The 25,739-nt window shown below is 49.9% G+C and overlaps 2 protein-coding genes across 2 annotated transcripts in view; one reads left to right on the top strand and one right to left on the bottom strand.

The window, feature by feature from the left end:
* The first annotated feature begins 5,416 nt into the window (after window positions 1-5,416).
* On the top strand, window positions 5,417-18,302 carry LOC101618328 (chromosome unknown open reading frame, human C6orf222). Its single transcript, XM_004673990.1, has 12 exons — window positions 5,417-5,508; window positions 8,102-8,646; window positions 9,943-10,062; window positions 11,442-11,506; window positions 11,704-11,815; window positions 12,167-12,286; window positions 12,645-12,709; window positions 12,899-13,127; window positions 13,925-14,053; window positions 14,828-14,892; window positions 16,427-16,690; window positions 18,267-18,302. Exons 1-12 carry the CDS (start codon window positions 5,417-5,419, stop codon window positions 18,300-18,302), a joined length of 1,842 nt encoding a protein of 613 aa, XP_004674047.1.
* A 3,473-nt stretch (window positions 18,303-21,775) lies between these two features.
* PNPLA1 (patatin-like phospholipase domain containing 1) overlaps window positions 21,776-25,739 on the bottom strand; it is a 43,219-nt gene continuing 39,255 nt past the window's right edge. Inside the window, exons 7-9 of the mRNA XM_012727185.1 lie at window positions 25,544-25,669; window positions 24,143-24,248; window positions 21,776-23,441 (exon numbers count right to left, since the gene is read on the bottom strand). Coding sequence (XP_012582639.1) covers window positions 23,391-23,441; window positions 24,143-24,248; window positions 25,544-25,669 — 283 coding nt within the window. The 3' untranslated portion in view covers window positions 21,776-23,390. The remainder of the gene's footprint in view (window positions 23,442-24,142; window positions 24,249-25,543; window positions 25,670-25,739) is intronic.

The raw sequence follows: 25,739 nt of genomic DNA, 5'->3' as shown, positions 1-25,739 counted from the left end.
ATTATGGAAAGCAATAGGGATTTATCTCAAAAACTAAAAATGGAAATTCCGTATGACCCCCCTCATCCCCCTCTTGGGCAGCTGTGCACAGAATAGGGAGCCACCATTTTGTGGTGACTAGGAAGCCACCTATTTTGTGGCTTCCTACTCCAAGAGCCCAAACCTTCCAGACCTATTCACAACAGGTATGTCATGGAAGCAGCCCAAGTGTCCACCGAAGGACGACCGCATCAAGAAAAGGGGGCTAGCCAACCCCATCATGGAGTGTTACAGAGTCATAAGAAAAGATAAAATGTAGTAATTTTCAACGAAATGGAGGGAAGTTGAGAGAATGATGTGTAGCAAAGGAAGTCACAATGATCACAATGTTGCCTATTTAGGCAGCAGGCAATCGTGGTGTGAAACACTTTCAAAGACCAGGGACAGCCATACTCATTGTGAGGGCTCTGAGGCTGAGAAGAAGGTGGGAGGGGCAGGGCCCCGGGGAATGGGGAAATTTTAAAATTAAATTAGGGAAAAGATTAATTTTTTAAAAAGCAATTGTGGAAAGTCCACACTTTGGAGTCTCCTGGACCTGGAACTGCCCCCAGCTGCGTGATGGTACCAGACCCACAATTTGGAAAATATGTCTCTTATCAAATCTTCCTCCGCATTTTGTCTCCAGGTCCAGGAGTATCTGTGTGGCATTCACCTTTCTTTCTGGATCCTTCCCTCTTGGAGTTCCTTAGAGAAAATGGAGGGAGGGTGTGGAGGTGATAATCCATCTCCTCCTCCCCTCTTCCTGCACCTGCATTTCCCATAAAGGCTTGATTTCTGTTTCACAGCCTGGCCTCCCTCCAGCCAGGCCTAAGGTTGTTGTCTGAACATTAGCTACTTGTTGGGGTTTGGGTGTAATAAGGAAGTTGTCGAGTGAAACTGTTTTTTTTTTTTTCCAGCATAGCTGAGCTAAGCCTCCTATCACTGAAGGTTCCTGGATTGGACTGAGGGCGGTCCCTGGATTGGACCGAGGGCAGTCCCTGGATTCAGGTCCCATGAGCTCAGCTACCAAGACGTGTGTGTGGTGTATATATATATGCATCCTCCTATCTGACCATTACCAGTGCTTCTGACACACTGGCAATTGGGAGCAGCAACGGTGGCATCTCCTCCCAGGGCATTTGGACCTACAGCCCCTCAGCAGACACAGCTCCCGGGCACGGAGAAGCGAAGCCCAACTGCAGCACACAGCGCCCTTGTGAGGATGTTTCTGCAGAGCGTGGCCGGGGACCAGAGCCGCCTGCGTGGTCTGAGGTCGGTGAATGACCCTCTTCCTATTGGGTAGAGGAGTAGTGGGGGGTTCCTTGGGGTACTGAATGGAGGTTAGACCCACACCAGATGCTGGGCCTAGTTCTGTCTCTGCTCAGCCTGTTTCCTTCTCTGGGCCGGCGGCTCCTGCTCATTTCCCGATAGTTTTGTGGAGGTCAAGTTGTAGACACCAGCGTGAAGGTATTATAGCCACGACTTTGCTCTCTGCCATTTCCGTTAGCCGAGATCCAACTGTGGCCTGAAAATAGTATGTACGATGAGATATTCTGACACACACACAGAGAAATCATGCTCATATAACCTTTATCATTGCATATTGTTACTGTCCTATTTATTATTGTTGTTGCTGATTTCTTACTGTGCTAATTTATAAACTAAACTTTACATCACAGGTATGTATGTATAGAAGAAACATAGTAAATATTGGGTTTGGTATTATCTGTGGGTTCAGGCATCCACTGGGAGCCTTGGAATGTCCCCCCCAGGGATAAGGGGGCGCCTAACATATCCAGTAGAGGGAACCATATTGATGGGGATGAATCAAAGTTCTATGTTTTTAAGGCTCTTGACAGTTTGTCCCAGAGCTAGGAGATCTTTTGAAGACAACTCAGGTAACCTGCTGTCCTGCCAGGGAGTGGAGGGTGAATTCTTTTTTTCTCTTAAAGATTTATTTATTTATGCATACAGAACCGGGGTACAGGCCAGAGATGCAGGGGTGGTGAGAGGATGCACCAGAGACAGAGTGGGGAGCAGAACAGGCCGACTGAGGAAGCACACTGCTGAGGGGAGCAGTGGGCGGGTCAGGAGAGGCCTGCCGCGCCATGTGGGCCAACCCCCAGGCTGGGATCAAACTCACACTGAAGCAGCTGGCTGGTGGCTAGCTTGTAGTGCTGTGTCCTAACCTGTTGCACCATCAGTGAGGGTCTGAAGGACGAATTCTAGCATTGCATTGCCTGTGGTCTGAAACAGAAGCACGTGGTAGAGTAAGGCCCTTTCAGAGCACAGACTAGTATTGAGTAGAGAGGAGGGGGAACTGATTTTGGAGTTCTCTGGCTTCGTGGGTGCTGTGCCCACTGCCCCCTCCCAGGTCTACCCTGCTGTGCAGAAATCTAACCCCTACAGAGTCCATTCTTTTGTGTTTTTCAAAGATTTATTTACTTACGCAGAACTGGGGCACAGGCCAGAGATGGGTGGGTAGGGGTATAAAAGGACTCACCAGAGACAGAGTGGGGAGCAGAATAGGCAGATGGACAAATACACTGCTGAGGGGAGCAGCAGGTGAGAGAGGAGAGGTCTGCTGTGCCATGTGGGTCAGCTCCCTGGCCAGGGATCTGCAGTGGCTGGTGATAACCTGATAGTACTGTCTTTAACCCCTGCGCCACCAGAGAGGGCCATTCTTTTGTGTTTTGGTAAGAGTCCCCAAAGATGCAGATCCCTGCTCTTCTGCAGACTAGGCTATGGTGATGACTGTGTTTGGTGGTGATGGTGACAGACAGATACAGGCTGGCCCAGGGAGAGCTGACACCCCAACAGTATCATGTGGCCACTCAACAAGGGCATGGCCATGGAACTTGCCATTCAGGCCTTGGCCACGTGCTCTTATTGGACAGGGACTAAGTAGGCAATATCTGGGGAAGGGCGCCTACACTGAGGACTGGTCTAGAAGCAGGGTGACTGGAGGAACAACCCAGAGGCTGGGACATTGGGGTTGATGGAGTCGAAGAGAGCACACTGAGGGGGTTAGGTGGCCTCTCACCAGCTCAGTGAAGGATGATGACTCAGTCTAGGGAGGCCTTCCTTAAAATCCAACTGGATGACAGTAGAATGTTCTGCCTTGAACTGTGGTGTGTTTCCACTGTGGGGAGTGCTCCCACAGAGGGTGAAGTCCTCCCACCAGGAATGTGGCATGGAGGAGTCCTCTGCTCCAGCAGCCGGGCATGACACATGTCAGGTCTCTGCCCACTCATAGGAACCTATATGAGGGGTTCCTCAAAGAAGGAACCTGGGACTTGTTACCACCTGGTGTGGCCCAGGGTTGCGGGAAGAGAGGCCTGCCTTGTGCCCTGCTTGAGTCCTGTGATGGCCGTCACACAGCTTGGAGCTCAAATGGCCACTGAGCTCACCCAGGGGTTTGGAGTATCTATGGGGTCACCTATGCCGATAGAAAATGATGTTGAGCTCAGCATGCAGCCCTTGCCCTTCTGGCCTGCTGATAGGCTTGCCCAGAGGCTTTTGGCCACCTCCCCATGTTGCCAGGCTTTGATTCGGGGCACCTGTGCCATGTGGGCATGTGTGATTCAGTGTGGACAGGTCACAGAGAATGTTTATGTAGATACAGTTATCTCTGTTGGTGTGAGATAGTAGATTGCCTCACCACTGAGCATGCGTGTGTGAGCAAGTGTTTGTCTGTATTTATGGGCGGCCATTTGGTAGAGGACAGAGAAGAAAAGATTTAGATTCCAGAGTAGTGGACTCCACCCCTGCTCTTCGATTCCTGTGAGACCTTGGGCAAATCCCTGAAGTGTTCAGGGTCTCTGCGCCCCACAGCCAGTCGGTCTTGCTCACAGGACCGTAGGCAGGCTGGCAGGGCACCCTGGAACTGGTGGCAGCACCCCAATGTCTGTTTCTGTGTGCTCTTTAGATGGGAGGCTCCCAGGCAGCGTGGGCACCATGGGAATCACCAGGCACGGGTCCTCCCTTGTGGAACTTGGGTTAGACAGGGAGGGCAGATGGCAAGTGGATGTTCGCAGTCATTCTCTTGCACTCAGAGTGGGAAAAGCATATGTGTTGTGAATTCATGTAGGTTTTCCGTGAGTGTGCTTCCCTGACAGGAGTGTTTCAGCCTGTTCTGGCTGGTATTGCTCCAGACTGGGTGACTCACAAGCAACAGAAATTTGTTTCTCAGTTTGAGAGGTTGGAAGGCTAAATGGAGGCGCCTTGGGTTGAGTGTCTTGGGAGGGCTTCCTGGTTTGTAGACTCTTTTTACCTGCTACCTCTATGCGGACAGTTAGTCACCCCACACAAGGGAGGTGCTTTTATGATCCAACCGCCCTCCAAAGCCCCACCTCCTAATCACAGCACATTGGGCGTTAGGATCCAACTTATGAATTTGGGGGACACAAACATTCATTCCGAAGCAAAGAGCAGCTGCAGGCGTCCACTCTGACCCACGAGCCTGTTCATGGTCTCCCTTGGAGGGGTGGGTGTGGGCATGCGGCTGGCCGACTGCTTGGAGCAGCAAAATAGCTCCATGAAATGGCACCAGGGCAGTAACAGAGGACACAGCTGGGTGAGTAAGTGAGAAAATAATATACAGATGAGGTCAGCGTGTAAGTTGAAATTAACCCAAACAGCAGCATGTTGAGGGGAAACCAGCAAGCTCCCTGGCCCACAGTAACTCAAGATCAGCTCTGCGTGTTTTCTTGGGTAATTTCTTCTTGTTTTTAAACACGTCACTGGAGCGCATCATGTCTTATCAGAAGCCTGGTCATTTGCAAATAACTTGGGTATTTCAGTCAGACTTGGACTTTGTTCTGAAAGCCACTTTCTGCCAAGTCAATAAACAAGTTGACAAGAGCGGCTGGGTTTCCAGCCGCTGCTGTCTCAGGGATCCCCACCTGGAAGCACATCCTGGCTAGAGTGGGGCTTCCCATTGTCAGGCCCAATGTGGGGGAACCCTTGGGCCCAGCAGAGTACATAAGAAAAAGGTGGAAGGAAAAAAGAAAGCCTTGCTGTGATGAATTCTGCATAAGCAGACACTTACAATCAGAAAAGATGACCTTTCAGCACACATAGAATTCAAAGGGGAGGGTGTGGGAGTATAACAATAAAACACAACCTTCTCAGGTCTCAGAGGCTGTAACAGTCTCAGCACATATTGGCCACAGAGAGGCCCTCCCATGGGGGTGTCTCCCTGGGAGTGGGTGGCTTCGCCAGCTCTCTCAGTCCCGGCCGAGCATCAGAAGACAGAATCTTTGGAACGTGAGGAGGAGGCAGAGCAGAGCTAGGAGACCTGGGCTGAGCCTCATCACAGCCGCCCAGAGAGGAAGGAATCGAAAGAAAGAAACGGACATAGTGTCAAACACGGCAGCTCCGTTAGAGAGGATGAGGAATGGAAAGAGGTCCCTGGATTCAGAATGAGGGGGCCTTGCAGAGCCTGAAGTCTCTCTTCAGCGGACAAGCACTCATGGTCACGGAGACCTCGTATGCCCTCCCCTGCCTCTGAGGTGCCAGCTTCTGTGTGTGGCACTTCTCCTTGGTCTCCCTCACACCCTCTGGCTCAGGGCACTATTGTTCCAGGGAGAAGGTGGCCAAATCTTTCTTGAAAAGAAGCTGAGAAGGCAAACCATTGCTTGGTGGAATTGTATTGACACTGATTAGATACGTAGTGGTATGATCTTAGAATCAGGTAGGAGGACGTGGTGACCATCAGCAAAGGTGAAAACCGTTTCCATAGCAACAGTAGCTGTTTAAAAGATTACTGTGCTTCTCCCAGTGTCTGGGTAAGGACGCTCTGGCCCTCTGTGTGATGGGCCCCCTGGGGCCAAGGAAGAAGCGGGGGTTGGGGGGGGGTGGGGGGGGTGTCGGGGGTCAAGTCGAACAGGCTTGTGTTCACCTAGCTCAGTGTTTTGTTATTGAACATCTCTGCCAGGCTCATTTAATTTCCCCTGAGCACAGGAGTAAACAGAAAAGGCAGAGAGAACCCCAGCGCCGTTCAGGAAATATTTCTGCCTCAACTTGGGCCTTAAAATCAATTAGATCTTCAACCTAAATTGAACTTCTCTTAAGACTGAAGAGAGACAGCAGGGATCCATCATTCCTGGAGTTGTCACTATCCCCCCGGCTCCAGTCCCTGGAGGAAGGCCGGAGAATCCTTGGTACTGTGCAGTACCATAACCCCAGCTTAATTCCCGGTACAGAGTGGGGCCTCCTCAGTGTTTGTTGAAAGAAATGAATGAGAAGGAAGAAAAGTATGTTCTCCTGTGATTCTTGTCCCTATCCCACTTCCCACCATATTTGGAAGCACCACTATAAGACCGCTGAGGCTTTCAAGAGCACGAGTCCCCTTCCATATGAGGTGCAGAAGAGATTGCTGGAAGTTTTCATGTCACCCAGATGTTCCCTTTAAGGAACATTAAACAAACAAATAAAGCCTTGTAAACTGCTTGCTTCCTCCATGTGCGAATGCCCAGCAGGGCCCCTGGCCACTGACCACCCTTCTCTGTCTTCCCTCCCAGCTTGAATAAGGGGTGGCACCTGTCACTGTCACCTTCCAGTCTGTTTCCTCGCACCTTTTCTTCTTACCCGTTATGTATCTTCTTCCCATTCACGGGGACTCCCCCCGACCTTGTGAAATTGAAGTTATAGATTAACCTTTTTGTGGGGGGCCTTTAAGCTGGCTATAGCAATGGAGCACATGTTAAATGAATAAGTTGGGTATACAGGAGATGTGCTGGACACACACAACACACAATATTACATAAATAGATAATATGCAAATAATATTCATATGCACGATGAGACTATACCTACAAATTAGAGTGAGAAGGCAGTCCATGAATCTAAACACCATAGGAATCTCTGGGAAGTCAAGCTTGCAATTAAAAACCATATTTTATTTTCTTTTTAACTTCAACCTCAAGTGCAAAGAGTTTCTAAACAACTTGGGAAGAATTGATATGTCCTCAGAATTTCTGATTATAGATGCCCAGACTGTATTGCCCACACCTGGCCTACTTAAAGTGCTGTCCAGAATGAAGTGGTTCTTCCATCTTTCACATGGGCAGCTTGTAATTCCAGATGGAGAAAGAAAGGCTTGGTTCAAGTATGTTTATTGTACGTTGACTACATAGCCAAAGATACTTACATATTGTACAGTTTATCAAGCATATGTGTTGTGCATTTGCTCATTTGTTTAATGTCTCAGAGCTGGTGACATGCCAGTCTTTGGTCTAGGCATTCAGAATGATGCATTGGAAGTGGCGTGAACAGGTGGTGCTGAGAAAGGAGTCAGGGAGAGCTTCGACTTTTTGGCCTGAGCCTAAATCTCAACTCTGTCGGAAGAACAGAATTATCACTTACTGAACTGTCCTGTCAAACACTCATGACTGCTTTAAGTGAGACAGGCAAGTCTCAGACAGGATTTGGGTGAGGACACTGGGCCAGAAGAGGTGCATGAGCTGCCCAGAGTCCAGGGGCACAACATGGCTTCTGGCTCCAGCTGTGTTAGTGTCCTGGTGCTGCTGTAACAATATGCCATAAACTCCATGTATTTGGAACAACATGAATTCATTGCCTTACAGCTCTGGAGGTCAGAAGTCCAAAGTAGGACCCTCCCTGGTGGCACAACACGTTAAAGCACAGCCCCATGAAACTGGCCTCAGCAGCTTCAGTGCAAGTTCACTCCCCAGCCAGGGAGCTGACCCACATTGCGCAGCAGACCTCTCCTGCCTCACCCACTGCACCCCTCAGCAGTGTACGTCATAGATCTGTCTGTTCTGCTCCCACTATCTCTGGTGAATCCTCTCACCGCCCTTACACCTCTGGCCTGTACCCCAGTTCTGTATGCATAATAAATAAATCTTTTTTTTTGAAGTCCAAAATAAATTTCAATGGGCTCTTCAAGGTGTCATCTGGAATACTCTTGCCTCGCAGGGTTTTGGGGCATTTAAACCAAAGAGAGGCTGCTACTGCTCATACTGGGTGGTGGGGTGTTGGCTGGGCATGGGGTCAGCACTTAGCCCACCTCCAGTTTCTGGTAGGCCTCTTCTCAGGGAAGTGTTTGTTTTGGTTGCAGCACGCTGGAGCACCTACAGGGCTCAGCCCCACCGGGGAAAGCCAGGTCTCTGGACAACACCCCCTGCAAGACCAGTGGGGTCAGAAGTCCCGAGAGCCCAGAGCAGTCCGCAGAGACTCAGTTCCCCGCAGCTGCAACGCCCAGCATGACTGTGTCCTGGGAGCTTCTCCCCAGCGAGCAAAGCACTCCCCAGGACACCAAGAAGGACAAGGCCCAGAAGCGGACCCAGCAGGGGTGGATGAAGAGTTTACTGAGCTTCCTGAGGTTAAGTCCTGAGGAGCCCAAAGAAAAGGCCGATAGGACAAAGGGGAAGGAGGGCCTCCCCCAGGCCACAGACATCCCTGAGGCATCTGGGCAGCTAGCCTACAAGAAGAAATCCCATGACAAGAAGGCCAGCCGCAAGAAACACAGTTATAGGAAGCCTGTTGCTGAGGAAATCACAGTGGTCCAGGATCAGGAGGCTGAAGGCCAAGAGGCAGGGCTGTCCAAGGTGGCTGTTGACCAGGGCTCGAAGGAGGAGGCCAACCAGGGCCCAGCTGGCAGAGGTGAGCTGAGCAAACATTTCTATGGTGATCCTCCTGCCCCACCCCCCAAGGGCTAGGGGTGCTCTATGCTGGCTTCTTAAACTCTCAACAGAGGGGACCTGGAAGATGGGGTCACTAGCAGGGACAACACACTGAAATTCCTTTCAGGCAGGATGGCACAGTGACTGAACCTGGAGATCAGTCTCCAGTTCTACCCTTAACTAACTGGGGGCCTGGGGACTGGTGGTTTTCTCTTCTGAAGCTCAATTTTTTTCATAGATAAAATGGAGATAAAGCAATGAATGTCTCGTGTGGTGGCACCTGGAAAGTGTCCTATATATTATTATTATTATTATTATTATTATTATTATTATTATTATTATTATTATTATTATTATGTAGTGTTCTAGTTTGAGGAACAAGGACCAGGGACAAATGGGAAGATGGGGGGAGGAGGGAGTTGCACCCCACACTCGCCACACAAGCCCATATGTCTGACTGGGGGTGAGTGGCTGGGAGGGAAGGAGCTGGCCGCTGGGACCCCCTGCTCCTGCTTTCTGGACTCTCCCCCCTACTCCAGTGATTGGAAACTACAACTCCCAGCAGTACCAGGGAGAGAACTGCGAGGACCCAAGGGCGGAGCTAGGCAGGCATGCTGGGACTTTGGGGGATAAATAGGGTGCCGTTTTCCCATGGCTCTCTCTCACTCTGGGAGTGGCTCTCGGGACCGCGTGAAGAAGGGGCTTTCAGTTAGTTTGTTCCCAAAGCTCCAAGTCAGCCGAGCCAGTAATATTCTAATTATCTTGTATCTTTCTCTCTTTCTCTGGGTTGTTCCTTTTCCTTTCCGCGTTTGTAACCCATTATTGACACTTTTGTGTGCGCCTGCAATACCACTGAATTTAAGCGCGCAGTGAGGACCCACGGACAGGTGGCCCAGTTCACACTGGGGTGCCCTGTAACACTTTGACTCCTCATCTGTAAAACAAGGGATCTGGTCCCCAAGGCACTTTCCTATTCCTACTCTGTGGTCCTGGAGTTGATGTCCCCATGGGGCTGGTAACACTCCAAGCTCCCCGTGTCTTCAATGGAGTGGAGTGGAGGAGAATCCAGGAAGTTTGGGAAGGAAGAGAAGACGTCTGATTTTCTTTTTTCAAATGGAAACTTTGGCAGGTTCTCAAGTTTTGGGGGTTCAGTCCAGAGCTGGCTACAGCAGTATCAGTCCCACTGTGAATTCTGTGCCATTTCTTTGGGCTGATGAACAAAGTCAGAAGAAAGTCCCGAGACGCCCACCCACACTTGCTCTTATCTCCCTTCCAGGAGGGGACGACTCTCATCTCTACCAGCCGTGCCACAACCAGTGCCAGGGCGCTGGCGTCTCGGAGGTTGCTCCCCAAGGCTCGGGCCATCCATCAGAAGAGATGTCCAGGAATACTGACAGTAAGTCGGAATCTACTGGTGTCCTCTGTGCCTGCAGCTGGGTGGCCAAACCAAGTGGACGGATTGTCCTGGAAGACGAGGCCCAGAATGTAGCTCTCAAAATGTGCCTCTTGTGGTGCTTCTGGGCACATTGATTTATTTTAGATCAGAAAGGTCACATGTGCCTGCCTCATGTGTTAATGAGAATGGGCCTTTAGAAATTTAAAGGAGGAATCTAGAAGAAAGAGAGAAGTTTTACATTTTTTAATACAAGAGTAGATGTATTCTATCTACTCACCGTGGTTAACGGTTGGCCATATGTTGACATGCGTGTCTGTCTGTGCAAACCGTGCTTCAGCCCTAAATACTTGAGCACATGTCTCCAAGAAATAAGGATAGTCTCATCCACAACCCCAATACTGTACTGCCCCCATACAATCATGCGTTATTCACAGAATTCCCTACAAAGAATGGGAATTATTTAAAAGATGTGAAATGGAGGCCCCGCATTGTCAGCACATAAATAAATGGCATTTATTTCACTAGTTCGCAGGGTGTTTATTTTGCATGCTAATTGTTTATTCCTATGGGAGGAGGTGGCTCAGACGAAAGCCAATCAGGGTGTGTGCATGAGAGGGACATGAAGGGGGAGAGTGAGGGGCAAAGCTGAAGATAATTAGGGAGCAGGAATCTTGTCTGCTCCTCTTTTTCTAATAAATTGATTAACTGGCAACTGACAAAGGCCACTGAGTTTGGCTAGGCCCACTGGAAGACCAAAGAAAATCGTTTAGTTGTTTGTAGCATCTCTATTAAGGGAAGGTAGTGAGGCTGAGGTGTCAGTGTGGTGGGCTGCCTCTGACGTGCCTGCTGGAGTTCTCCATTCTCCCCTTTAACAACGCCAGTTCTCCTCATGCCCCCAGGGGGGTCAGCATTAGCATAGCAGGGTATCTCCAAGCACAACTTCTCATTTGAAGGCCTGACAGCTTTCTGAGGGAAGCAGGACAAGACGCTCCACATTTCTCAAGGGGAGAGACATAGGCCCAGAGAGGGTTAGAGACTTACTCAAGCTCACACAGCTGCATGCACAACACAGATACTTAATTTGCAAAGGCCCAAGAGAATAGAGGGCTTGAGTTGAATACGGCAAAGACTGACCTGAAATTCCTTGCATACAATTTCATGTTTTGACTTACCCTTTCTGTGTGGATTCTCCAAACTTCTCAAAAGGAACCACACCTAGCCTGTGGTGACTTCCCCAGTTCCGTTGTCTAAAGAGCTGCTTTTAGAGGACTTTCATTAAATACAGGAGGCCCAAGTTGGTCTCACAATCCAAACCAGTCATCAGAAAGAGTTCTCTGTGCATACAGGAAGGTTAACAAAGCCCATTTGTTTTCTTCTAGGGGAAGCTATCATCCTGACCATAGTGGAACTTATCAAAAAAGTGGCAGATTATTGTGAAAAAGAGGTGAGAAGCAAATGTTTGTGGGGTATCTTGCTGCCTTCACCCCTCCTCCTGGATCAACCTTACCTGTCCTTCCAGGCCTCTGTGACCTCCCTCCCCTGGGCCAACCTGAAGCTCTTGCTGACTCATCTGCTTCTGGGGAGCTTTTCCTGGCTCCTCAATATCAGCGCCTTGACCCAGCTTCTCTTATCTCCCCACAGAATGGAAGAGGAGCTGCAGAGGTTTCCAACGTGGACTCCCGGCACCCCCAGAGGCCCACCTTCCTGCCTCTGCCTGTTGGGTGTCATCAGCATCTCACTACTAGCGGTTCTGGTGAGCAGACCCACAGTTGTCACGGCTACACTGCATCTGGTTTCAGCTCTGGAACCTTCCCCAGGGCTGGAATTGGCCATTTCAAGAGCTGCCATTCCAGGGATGAGTTTTCTTCTGCCCTGAGCAGTGTGGGGAGCTCTGGGGAGGGAAAGGGGAAGGTCAGGTACATAGAACTGCAAAGGGACACAGAAGCATGGCCTGGGTGGTCTGCCCAGCACTCACCCCGCAGCAAGGCCTCCTTAGCATGTGGCTGAGGAGGCACGTTGCTGTCTCTGCACGCCGCTGTCTCAGTCCAGGGGTTCACACCCCGGCAGCAGAACAGCGCACCTACCATTTCACTTTTCTCCTCAGGCACGGAGGAATCCAAAATCCAAGCGGCCCGGGCCACAGATGGTGGGGGTCAAAGTCCCTTGGAGAGTCCCCCAGGACCAGGAGGGCAGGAGCCTGAAGAGGACAGAGTTTCCGAATCTAGTCAGTACCCCTCTCCTTTCTCAGTGCCCCCTTGGGAAGCCACCCACTAGCAAAGGGAAACTGAGTCAGGGAGAGACTGTGCCTTTCCTGCCAGACCCAAAGTAGGTGTTTGCCTCTTGAAAGTTCAGAGGGGTGGGGTTCATATGGAGGACTTACAGGTTTCCTCTTAAAAGTCATGGAATGGCTTAGCACCTGCCCCTGTGGGCCGGCCACCTTCTCAGAAGGACCGGGCCAGGTTTTCAGAGAACCTCATTGAATGCAGGAGGCCAGGTTGGTTCATAATCAAATAGTCCTTGTGCATCTAGAAAGTGTTTTCTGAATCTAGAAAGACTGACTGGGTCTCTTTTCTCTTTTCCAGAGGATGCTATCATCCAGATCATAGTGGAATTTCTCAAAAACATAGGAGACAAGTATGAAAAAGAGGTAGGAGCGAACTTCATGGACCCCCAGGGGCTGGCTGCCTTGCCCTGCCCGACCTCTCCTGTCCTCCCAGGCCTCTGTGGCCTCCCTCCCCGGGGCCACCCTGGAGCACTTGGTTGCTCTTCTGTTGCTTCTGGGAGCTCTCCTGCCTCCTCAAGGTCAGGGCCTGACTCTGTGTCTCCTCCCCCACAGGGCCTTCCAGTGCCTCCGCCAGAGGTGGCTGCACCAAACCCAGCATCAAGCTCCAAGAAGAAAAAGATATCCTTCAAGAGAGGCTTTTCTTTCAAGAGACATGGGCCTGATGATCTCCGAAAAGTGGCGGCTGCTGGTGCTGCCAGCCCGGAACCCCGGCCCCCTAAGAGGTCCAGCATCCGGTCTCTGTGTATGGGGGGGCAGCGATCCTCCTTCTCCATCACTTCTGGTGAGTGGGCCTGGTGTGGCCAGGGTAACAGAGGCTGCCTCTGGCCTGGAGGCTCTATGCAGGCAGAATTGGCGACTGCTGGTTGTCAGGTTCAGTCCTGACTTTTGCTCTCTGTTCTCAGGGGAATGAGAGGAGATGTGGGCGGGCTCTGGAAAAGAGAGGGGCTATCCCCCCGCAGCAGCCACTCTATTTACCACTGGCCCTTCCCCATTGGACCACTTAAGAGCAAATGGGTGTGAGGGCCGTGGGCCTGCATATCACATGAACCGCCTGCAAGGCTGTGGTTTGATGGGGGAAGGGCCTGGGCCTCTGCTATTTGACTGTGTGAGGACTCCTGGGACCCTCATCTCCCTGACTTTGGGATTGCCTCCCACAAGTCACTGCCACACCCATTCCTTCCCTGCTGGCCTGGGAGGTCTGTTTGATGACCCGGGGTCAGCAGATGGGGAACATGATGTTGGGTCAGGTTAAGTCACTGCAGGGCCTCACAGAGTTAAAGGGGAAGCAAGTCTCTGGGTGGGCTGTTGGTAGCCTACTTGTTCTCCAGCCAGTGCAGGTGCAGGGCACTTGGCGGGAGGGAGAAGAATGAGACTTCTGGAGGGGACCCAGGCTTCTGTGAAAGCCTCTGGTCTGAGGCGGGTCCAGCAGGTCTCTGGGGGAGCCAGGCAAGAGCCTGGGGACCAGCACCCTTCAAGGCCAGCACCTTTGGACAGCTTCTAATCAGAACCTGGAGTCAGCATGTTTGTGGAGTCAAGACAGGTACAAACCACTCACAATCCACTCTTTTCTGCCCTCAGATCCAGAGCCAATGGTTCCTGAGCCCCAGGCGTCCTTGCCTGCAGAAGGTGCAAGAGCTGGAGCCTCAGAGGCAACCCCGCAGCCCGGGAGCTGCAAAGCAGAAGCAGGGCCTCCTGCAGATGGAGCACGTGAATTTAGTTAGTACCCTCTGCTCTCACTGTCCTGGGGCGCCTCTTTGCGAGGACTTCATGGATGAAATCCCAGTAGGGAAGTGGAAGTTAGCTGACAAGAGCCCAAGACACCCTAGAAGGCAGGGAGGAGTCGGGGCTGGTCCTGCAACTGGGGCTGTTTGGGCAGAGTGGCAGATGGAGAGTCTTCTTCAGGTAGAAAGCACCTGTCCCTTCTGGGGGATGTGACTTTGCCCCATGCCCACCTATCGGCTTGCTGAAATATCAAATTCCTAGCATGCCTGGGTCTTGCCCCTGTTGGTGTGCTGGCAGGCATGCGTGGTTTGATTTGCAGTAATTGTGGTTTCTATGTTATAAATATTCCCACCAAGGTGAACTGCAAGCTGCCAACCGTTTATTTATATAATGACAAGTTTCCGAAATATTTACAGTTAACCCTTGGTCAAGCAGACACTTGCACACTGGAGTGGGCATGAATGTGCTGCTGTATCAGTAGCAATAGCTACTCCCAAAATTCTGACGAATGGTTTCTCACCCCAACTCTCAATCCTAGATAAGAGACATTGGGAGACCTCAGTTTCCCCATCTGTCAGATGGAATAATGTGGCGACAGCTGAGACAAAGTCTTCTGTTTCTATTAAGCAAACCCAAATAGCTCTCATGCTTCCCACTAGGGGAAGAATTTTCTTTGCTCGTTATAAGCTAACCTGTGGGTGTGATTGGTGGGTTTGTTAATGCAGAATGTGTCAACAGTCCCTTCTTTATTTTCCTTAGAAGAGCAGATCTTCCAGAAGCTGGCGGCCATTCTCCAAGAAGTGGGCGAGCAGTTGAGAGATCAGGTAAGACTGCTCCTTTCTTTCTTTCTTTTTTTTTAAAAGATTTATTTATTTATACAGGACTGGGGTACAGGCCAGAGATGCGGAGGGTGAGAGGCTTCACCAGGGACAGAGTGGGGAGCAGAACAGGCAGATCGACGAAGTACACTGCTGAGGGGAGCAGCGGGCGGGTCAGGAGAGGTCTGTCACGCCATGTGGGTCACCTCCGGGGCAGGCGGGAATCGAACTCATGTGGAAATGGCTTAAGCTTCTTAGTGCAGTGCTTTAACCCGCTGTGCCACCAGGGAGGGCCAAGACTGCTCCTTTCTTAAAACTGACCGTGAAGGGGCCTGTTCACCCGACATTGAAACCAGAGTGCAATCCCTGTCTCTCCTTCTGGATGACTGTGGACATGTTCTCTGGTCTCTCTCAGTCTCAGCTTCCTCTTTTACAACATGGGAGAAAAAGACCTATGTGACACAGTTGACCACAGACACATATAAGTGACATAAATGTTAGTTTAAAAAATATATAAAGCTCACATGCGCCCCACCCTTCCAGCCAGGCTCTCCCCCAATCCAAGTCCTCTGAAGTTCAGCTCATGAGTCACCTCCCTGGAAGCCTCGCTCCCCACACCACTCCTGCCCTTCTGGCTGCACTCAGCCGCCACTGCTTCCTCGCGTTCATGTGGTCTCCAACTCTTTCAAGCTCTTAGAATCTTCATCCCTTTCAGACAGCCTGGAATAGAAGTTTCCTTGCGCTTGAAAGTCTGTCTACTAAGAGAAGTCAGCACAGGTGGCATGTGAGGTGTCAAATGTGAGCACTGGAGAGACGAGGAGTCAGTGTCGGGGCTGCTGGAGGTGGTTGAGCACAGCTGAATCTGGGACGCCAGCAGGGGATTGGCCCCCAGAACTCATCTCCCACCCACAGAGTAGGCCAGAGTCAACACCCCCACGCCCCCAGGAGCAGCCCTCAACCAATTGCCTAGGGCAGCTGGGTGTCTAGGCCCCAGCCCGGTCTTTCTTGGGGTGATGGCTCTGAAGAGTGTGTTCTACACCAGCATCCCCCATGCCCCCAGGGGATTAGGCTTCAGGAGAGGGGCACATTAGTTTGGGGAGGGGGCGGGGGGGTCCAACTTTCCATTCTTCCATTAGTGCTTCCAGGATCATGTACCCCAGAGATAGCTGCCCCTCAGTTCTCACCACTGGGTCGGCCAGTGGGATCCTAAACAAAGACATTTAGGAATTGAAAGGAGGAGTCTTGGGGAAAGAACTAGAATCTACCCAGCATCTGCTATGCCAGAGGCATTTGCATAACCCATCTCACTGAGTCTCTTCTCCCCAGCAACGAGAGGTGGAGGGAACAACTTACCTAACAGAGGTTTTTAAGGATCACACAGCTAGGAAATGTGGTTTCAGCATCAGTTATCCTGGGGGATGGTGAGGCGCCAGTCCCCGGTCACCCCCCCACCCCCATGGAGTTGGGGGAAGAGGCAGTTGGTGAGGGGAGAGGGGACTTCTTGCCTGCCCCACTGACCTGACCTTCAATTCTGCTTCAGATCAGGCGAAACCCCGGCCTTAAGAAGTATTTTCGAGAGATCTTAGACGCCTCCCTGGAGAAGCTGGTATCCAACCTGCAGAGCCAGGAGGCCAGCTCCAAGAAACCGGACAGGAGCCTTGAGAGACGCTGCCCAGTTCCCGGGGGTTTGATGCACACATTTGCTGACAACAATAGCCGCAACGTCATCAGCCTCAGGGACTTCACTGGGCACTACCCCCGGCAGCACGGTTGGGGCCAGGTCCCTTACAGGGAGGCCGAGCAGGTGAGACAGGACAGTGGAACCAGTGGCTGAAGCTCTGGGCACAAAAGGACCTGCTTACTGTGCTCTCTCTCCTCCCCTGAGGAGGCCAGGACCTCTGGGGTCCAGCTCACCAGTACCCCCTTGCCAAGGCCTCTGAGACAGTGCCACACCACCGTGACCCTTTTCTTTTCCAAATCTCTCACTGACTTTATTTGATAGTTAACATCTTCTCTGTTCAGTTCTGCTCTCTTATGGTAGGTGCCTACTCATGCTTTTTGACATCGGTATGGAATTATTGGGCTGGCTTCAGCTGGCCCTCTTATTGCATGGGTTCTGCTGCTTGGTGTCCCAGTTCTAGACCATCCTAAAATTTAAATAATAAAGCAAAGGAAGATGATATATGAATTAAGACATGGCTGAGTTCGTTCTGAAAATTTCCCAGATAATTCACTGCCCTTGTCTCGGTTGATGGATAGAGAACAGCCTTGTCCCTCCTGTTACTCTCCCTTCAGATTGTTTTTATGCTTTACCTAACAGTTCCCACACCCTAAGTCTCTGAGAGGTTCTCTTCAAAGCGCAAATTTATCACTAGCTTTTTAACCAGTAAGTTTTCATGTTTCTTGGAGAACTCAGATTAACAGCTTTCCCCACCCTTTTCAAATTCACTTAGGATCACCTGCATTTAAAACATTTGACAGGTCTATTGGCTGGAAGCCTTGACTGCAGGTGATGGCAAAGGAATGGAATTTTCTGTTTGTTGGTGTTGGACAAACATGATAAGAACTTTTGCATCCAAATGGTCCCCCGGAAAGCCAGGCTTTTTCTCAACACATCACCATCACTCAGACATTCTTCCTCTCCTGGAATTTCCTTTAGAAGCTGTGCCAAGTGTTTCCAGGACACTGGTCTTACATGGTCCTGGTACCTTATCCTCCGAGTGCTCTATGCCACCTTGCCTTGTTTTCCCAGTGGGCACCCCTTGTGACCTTGGCCTCTCTTTTCTCAAGCTCCCTGTCTTCTCTAGGAGAAGGGGACTGTTACAGATAACTTATTTTCTTGGGTGGGTTAGATAATGGCTGGTGAAATGGTCTGAATTGTGCATGAAAGACATTTTAGAAACGTGTCCTCTCCTCCTTGGTGGCTCTAACTCCATATTCTGGCTTTACTAACCACTCATTTATTTATTCACTCATTCACTTGACCAGTATAATTAAGAGCCCCCTCGTGTTGAACTGTTGAGGGCTTGTGAAAGTTTTGCCTTGAAAGACTTTATAGGTCAGTAGGAAAGACAACGTGTTTTCTCATGACAAAATTGACCATCAACTAAATGCCAAATTTATGGCTTGTGAATCAATGAAGCAAGCTCTGGGAGCCTTCCAGGAGGTAGCAGATGTTTAATTTTAACCACTGAGGATAGAGAAGTTACAGGTGGGGAGAAAGGACCAGGCGAACACATAGGCAAGGAGTGGAAGGTGGGCAAAGACCCAGAGGTAGGAGCCAGGATGGGGTGTCGATGGGTTCCATGAAGTCTGGTATCAGACCCAGGGGCCCACAAAGAAATGGATTGTGGCTAACCTCAATGTTTTTCTCTCTCTAGAACATCACTACTCCTGAGATCCAAAGTCCAGATTGAAAACCGTACCTTTCACTCAAACGCTTTGGGCTACTTCCTGAACTAGCCACATGATCAGAAGCTTTAACCGGAAGACTCTGAAGTTGCTTCGTGCCATCCAGTCCACTGCTTTAGACATGACTGAGACAAGTGTGGGAAACTGCTCTCCTGTGTCCAGTACCCCATGGGATCACCTATGTTTGGGCACGCCTGTGGTAGTCCACTGAGACTGAGAATTGATCTCCACAAAGCAGGAGGCAGCAGCCCATGGTGGGGAATCAGCGCTGGACTGGGTGTTAGGAGACCAGGGCTCCATCTGCTGACCTGCCTTAGCTGGCCACAGGCCCTCTCCACATCTCTTCTCTGCTTTGGACCAGAGGTTATGAGCTGGATCAGTGTGTCACCAGATCCCTCTGGTTCTGTTGTGCTGATATCTCTCTAAAGGGAGGTAGTGAGTGCTTTCACTTGGTGACTAAACACACCCCATGGGTCAGGAGGCAACCTTGGAGGCTTTACTGAATGAACAAAGGAATGAAGGAGGAGAACTCCCGAGATCAGGCTGTTCTGCCAGGCATGCCTGGGAGGCCCTGGGCCTGAATTGGAATTGTGTGCCCATCTGTAAGTTGGGGGATTAAGGAGGAAGTGGGAGAGCTACTAAAAAAAAAAAAAAGATTTATTTATGCATACAAGAACTGGGGAACAATTCAGGGTACAGAATAAGGGTGGGGTGAGAAAATTCACCAGAGACAGAGTAGGGAGCAGAACAGGTGGATTGACTGCTGAGGGGAGCAGTAGGTGAGACAGGAGAGGTCTGCTGCGCCATGTGGGTCGGCGAGGGAATAGAACTCTATGTCCCTGGCCAGGGATAGAACTCGTGATGCAGTGGCTGCAGATAGCTTCATAGCGCTGTGCTTTAAATCCTTGCACCACCAAGGAGGGCCCAAAAGCTGCTTCTACAGGTGGTGGGCCAGAGCATTGAAATTAGAGACTTTGTGTTGCAAGGCCAACCCTAGTGCCCACTTAGGTACCCTTGGGTGAAGTCTCTCCTTGAGAGACTTCAAAGTTTTTAAATCGCTAATCTTATTTATTTTTTATTATCCTGGATTTTCTACATCCACAGGGTCTAAAATTTTACCTCTTATCATGCAAAATACTTGCTGCCATGTTTTCAAATAAATTTTTATTTAATGTCATCGGAATACCCACCTGCATTTAAAGAGATGGGCATCACTCTGCAAAACATAATTTACTTAATTGACCAAAGTGCTTAATGCCCATGTGGATTTGTAAATGCCTCCCAGGAAATCTGGAGGTCCCAGATGGGGATAACCTATAACTTGGGGATCCCTGATCTCTCAGAATCCTTTCAACCTTGTGCCCTACAACTCTGTTGCCAGCAAAATGATGCTGGTGACTTGTGCCTCTCTTGTCTCATGGAGATTTGCCAGGAAGTCAGTGAGAAAATGGATGTGGAGATTTCTGAAAACGATATCGTGTCATGTGTATGCCTGTTGTCATTACGATAGTTGTATTCTGAGTAGCTTTTAGGAAATAAGGGAGGTCTCCAAGCTAGGTGGCCATGGACAATTGCATGGGTGTACATTGCTCAAGTCGCCATACCCCAGAAGTGCTATGTGCTTCAAATCCAGACAATGTGGATTTGAAGACTTATGATGACAATTCTCTTTCCACCTCATGGAAGTAAAGTATCTTGAGAAAGGCACTTTGGTTCTGCAGGAAGGTGAGATGAGGGCCTGCTTGTCATTCTGAATCCTACAGGATGAAGTTTCAACAGCTTGGCTTGGACGGCAGCCTGAAAGCTTGCATGCCCAATGGGGCCATGAGCAGACATCTCTCTCCCTTGGACACTGCATGGGACACATAGCCAGAGAAGAGAGCGGGTTAAAAACTGGATGGAAACTCAGTTTTATTATCTTTGGTGAACTTTTTATTGCTGTGTTGATTCAGTGGCAAGGAAGTTGGGGTGGGGTTTGGTGGGGACACAAGGTTCTGAGATACTGAGGCCCTGGGTGCTGAGAGAGGACTGACTTCAAATCTGAGGCAAAGTTTTAGGGAGTCCAGCAAACAAATTCTGAAAGACTTACTGTTGCTTCTAAGAAGTGGGGGAGAGATGATATATTTATAGATTTATTCCAGGTAGTGTTCAGGAATACAGCCCAAAATGTGAGGGATCAAAATCCATTTTTGAAAGGAGAGTCTGGAACCTTCTGTACATAGCTTCTTTTTTGCAATGGTGTTCTTTCAACGGTGTGAAGTTTTGATATAAATTCCCGATGCTGGCATATGAGTCTTATTTTTGTACTGTTATTTGCCAAATAAAGAAGTTAACTTGCTCAAAGTCTAACCCGGATTATTCACAATAGAGGCAAGCTGGGGACCCATCCTCACACCCAGGCTAGCCTGGTACCTACAAGACTTCAGAGTGAATCTCCTTTTCTCTAGGGGTGGTGGTGTTGGGGTGGCTCTCAGAAGTTCTCATCCTTGGGGCACAAACTTTTTGAGTCAGTGAAAAAGTGCCCTAGTTGGACATCAAGAGGCCAGGGTTTAGTCCAGCTACCCCCAGACTACTGACCTTAGAGATAAGACACTTGTCCTCCAGACCAGGCTAATTTTATCTCAGGAATAACTCCTTTCCCCTCTCTCAGACAACTGATGAGTTCTGTCAGCAACTTCTTGGGTAAGGGGATCCTTCTGTGTACACAGCTTGTCTTCTCTGTGAACACATGGCCGTGGCCCAGCCCTCACCTAACGCTCCGAGCACTGGAGAAGTGGCAGCAGCCCTGTCCTCACTTCGAGGACAGGAAGCCTAGACTCAGAGGTAGAGGTGCCTTGTTCAAGGCCACACGAGCAGCTAGAGATAAACCAGGCCAGGACCCAGCTCCTAGAACCCCACTTCAGTGCCTCCATCCACACAGCTAAGCCACTATTTCATTTATTCGACTAGTATTTACTGAGCATTTACTATGTGCCAGGTCTGGTGGAATACACAGATACAAAAGCCACAGTCCCTGCTCTCCAGATGTTCACAGACCTGACTGGTTAGGAGAATTTTGTGCCAACAGGAACACAGATGGGCATCGTGTAAGGATGGGCCTGTCGCAACTGACCCTGGAGGCTTCCAGGACCTTTGCAGTGTGTGTGTGTGTGTGTGAGACCCTGATGCTTTGAAAGGTTTTTAAAAGGTGGGCAAACACCTCCAGGGTATTATGAACCTAAATCTCCACCATAAGAAGGAGGTGGAGTGGTGGAGCCGCTGAGAACTGTTTGTGTTTCAGGGCGATAGTGGGTCACAGGGAAGCCTGGGTTGTAGGCATCAAATGTGCACATTTGCAAGGCCAGATGGTGTGCTGGCCTTGACCATGGCACCCCAAAGTTCCCCAACTCAAGGCACTTGGCCAGCATATAAAACAATAATCCGTTAGTGCTGGCTTTTTAAAAAGGGCATGAAAAGAAGAGAAATCACTGAGGTTGCTAAATGTAGCAAATAAAAATTTGAGCAGCCTAGTTGAATTTGAATTTCAATATCACTAATAATTGCAACCTTAGAGACGTATTTACTCTAAATAACTCTTGGCTGTTTCTCTGAAATGCAAATTGGACAAGGTGTCCTGTACTTTATCTGGCAATGCTGGAATGAATGCAAGAACACTTCTCCTCATTACCTCAAAATGGGAAAGAGGGAAATTAATTGAAGTAAAGGAAACCACAAGGAGATTTAATGGCATAACTGTGACACACGAACACCTGGGCTCTCAATACAGACTTTGCATTAAAACAACAGTTAACACTTTCACGACTCGTTTGTACACCAGGGGGCAAACATCCCGGATATACAAAATGAAACCCTCTCTCCTTGGTTCACATGTGTCAGGGGCTCTGGGCACAAAGCCACCTGCCAACAGTTAGACCATCCCTGAGGGAGGCCAAGGCAGACCGCAGTCAGGGGCGGTGGGCATCCCAGGGGTCCATTTCTCCCCACCATGTAACCCCCAAGGCACTTTCCCTGACCAGTATGGGCCACAGAATCAAAGTCGGCAGTGAGTGTAAGGACCCCAGAGACTCTGGGTCTTCTCAAGCCTGTCAACGGGCATGCTGTGGATCGTGCTCCCTGACAAGGTCCTGTTAAGTGGAGTCTTCTTGCCACTGCCCCACCCTCCAAGGGTGGGGTCAGTCCAGGTCAGACTCTTCTTCCTCCGTCTTCTGGGTTTTGCAACCCAGGATATTAAACAAATGGATCCGAGCCTGTGGGTAGGCCTGACTTCCTTCTCAGACCTGACGGTCTGCAGGCCATCTGCTCTCTGGGAAGCAATGTGGCTAATTACTATTATTACTATTATTACTTTCTGGATAGGTTTGAAAAATTAAGGCTGAGGGAACATTTTCACTGAAATGTGAATAACAGATAGTCTGCCCTCACTCAGGGAGAGAGAGATGGGCCAAGGACATTGGGCCTCCCAATTCCTCCACAACTGTCCTCGGCCTGGGTAGGCAAGGGAGGCCCACTCAACATGGCGCACCAGGTAATCACATCCTCCCTGGGAGCGTCAAAGTCTCTGATGCAGGCAGCATGGCTGATCAGCTGCGTCAGAAATCCCATCGAGTGGTTAGAGCAGAAGGTAGGGGTTCCAGGTCAAACCCTGAGTCCTCGGTGAGAATTAAAACCAAAAACAAATGGAGAACTTGGTCTTTGGACTCCTCGGGAAACAGGAAAGTGTGTCCGTGACTCAGTCCTGCCTGACCCCCAAGGGCTTTAGCCTGTGAACTAGGTCCGGGGGAACCAGGGTTGATCTGGCTCATCTCAAAGAAGCAAACTCAGGCTCAGGCTGGGAGTAGGGAGCCAGAAAGAGGCTGTGCTGGTGCTCTTTGGTGAGGTGGAATCTGCCCGTCCATCTGTCCAGAGCAGGGTAGTGAGAGGGCTGGAAGGCCACAGGAAGCTGACAGGATATTTAGACAGGGAGGTGCCCACCTGGGGAAATGGGACCTTCTACACCAACAGGCGTGTGTGGGGGGTGTCACCCCTGCTCCCTGAAAGCCTAGGCTGAGGGGAAGGCATTGGAGAAGTAGGGACACGACTCGGCCTCTGGGTCTTCAGGTTCTTTCCCGCTCCAGCTCAGATTTTCTCTCTCGGCTCACAGCTTCCTAGAGAAAAACAACACAGATTTGTCATTTCTAACTCCCATCTAGGACGATACTCCCTGTATTTCCATGGAGAACATCCCTCACAGCTTCAGATGCCTTGGGAAGCCTTGAGCAAGTAGCCAGGTATCACTGCATGAGAATCGGAAATCTCAATGTATACCAAAAGCCAGTTGGGAGATTTGTTTTATTTTACAAGGATCTGCAAATGGAACTCTCTGTTTTGCAAAGCAAGAACTGAGAAAAGAATGTTTGAAACACTGTTGTAAACGCTGGTTTACAAGAGTATAGTTTGGCTTTCCAGAAAAGGGTCGCGGTGGGGTGGCTGCCTGACTGTCCAGGACAGCTGTGCAGACTCCACACTGTGCAAGACCACGCAAAGCTGTAGGCACTTCATAGTGACTTACATGTCATAGCTATTTCTAGTTTTTTTGTTATTTATGACATTTTGTAGCTTTGTGGATTTCTAACTATTGGCAGCTAATTGTCACACCAAAATCAGTATTTTATCACAATTTTGCAGCCACTGATGGCCAGACTCTCCAGAAAGGGGCTTAATGCATGAGATACTGTATTGTTTGCTCTGTATACTGTTGGCCTTGACAGGAAGAGACGAGTGGGGACAGAGCGAAAACTGGGGCTCAGGGGTCACGGGACTGGACATGTAGCATCCATTCTGTGGGGACTTCCGGGCACCTCCACACCTCAGGGCAGTTGTATTCCTGGATCCTGCTGGGATGAGTCCTGTAGGTCACCCAAACTCTCTCTGATTCAGAGAGCAGAGAGAAGTCCAGTGAGCAGGGAACAGACCTGGGTGTGAGAAATCAAGGAAGCTCATGTAAAGAAAATGAAACAATAAAGAGGGAGTGAGTGACAGACCTGAGTACCCAACCCTCCTCCAGCTGCTGTGTGACCCTGGCAAGTCACTTGTCCTTTTGGGAAACAAGGGAGACACCTTGGAGCCCAGCTTGGAGAAATGCTGGAAAGTAGACTTGCACATTCTTGGGTTACTCCAGATTTGACTGTGTCATTTTGTTGTTTAAACCTGGTGATGTAGTTACTCTGAGACCATGATAAAAACGAGACAGAGGCCCTCCCTGGTGGCACAGCAGGTTAAAGCACTGCACTGAGAAGCTAAAGCCACTTCCGCATGAGTTCGATTCCCGCCTGCCCCGGAGGTGACCACATGGCGCGGCAGACCTCTCCTGACCCGCCCGCTGCTCCCCTCAGCAGTGTACTTCGTCGATCTGCCTGTTCTGCTCCCCACTCTGTCTCTGGTGAAGCCTCTCACCACCCCTAAGCCTCTGGCCTGCACCCCAGTTCTGTATGTACAAATAAATAAATCCTTAAAAAAAAAAGAACAAGACCAATTCTTAATTTCCCCTAATCACAAAAACAAGGTCACTGTACTACTCCCCAAATACCCAACCACAGAAACCCACCCAACTTTCTAACAGTAGCTTCCAGTCTACAGTGAGGTCCTCCATCTTGGGATCCTTCCCCAGATCACCCACCCAGAATGCAAATTCCCTGATAGGCTCTTTCCAGCTTTCTTTTCCTGAGACATTCCCTAGTTCCCCATGTGTTCTTCCGGCCATGGCAACCCATAAGCTCAACTAAATCGATCGATCATTCAATCAACCAACCATCTCAGCACCAAAGAAACCCAACCTCATTGCCATGGCACCCAAACCAAAATGCCTTACCCCATCATGTTTCCAGTGCACCCACAGCCCTGTCTTGCCCTGAGGGAAAAATCAGGACTTGACCCTGTGACCTCTGACTCTCACACGAGTGCCCCTTTCACCCCAGGAGTCTGTGTCACCTAGAGGTCAACAGTGGTGGAGGCAACATGCATTCAGGTCATGGCTTTGCCAGCTACCAACCTATCGTCTTTGTTTGTCTCCTTTCCTTTTCTTTTTTAAAATTGACATAATATTGATTTTCATAATTGCTGTTAATCTGGGAAGTTTAGGATGTTCCCGTCAAGTGATCGTACCACAGTGCCCCCATCACCAAAACACCCATGTCAACCTCTATAGTTTGTTGTCCCCCCACCCCCACCCCACCCACCTTGGAAGGTAGGAAATACTAGTCATGCTCACTGTGCTTTGCAGGCTGGTTTTTTGGATGGCGGATGTCTCAGGAAAGCTTTTTTGGTGCCATTCGTCTTTTGTTTGTTCTTCTTGAGCATTCTTTTCATCCAATTGGAGTTTTCAGGAGGGCTTTCCCTGGGGAAAGATGGAATAAGCAGTTTGTTAATGTCCTGGGTGTTCCCTGCTCTAGCTTAGAAGGTAGATA

This window comes from Condylura cristata, unplaced genomic scaffold (assembly GCF_000260355.1).
Source record: "Condylura cristata isolate star-nosed mole 26May11 unplaced genomic scaffold, ConCri1.0 scaffold00001, whole genome shotgun sequence".
In the NCBI taxonomy this organism is placed as follows: domain Eukaryota; kingdom Metazoa; phylum Chordata; class Mammalia; order Eulipotyphla; family Talpidae; genus Condylura; species Condylura cristata.
This window is presented reverse-complemented; position numbering and strand designations above follow the sequence as displayed.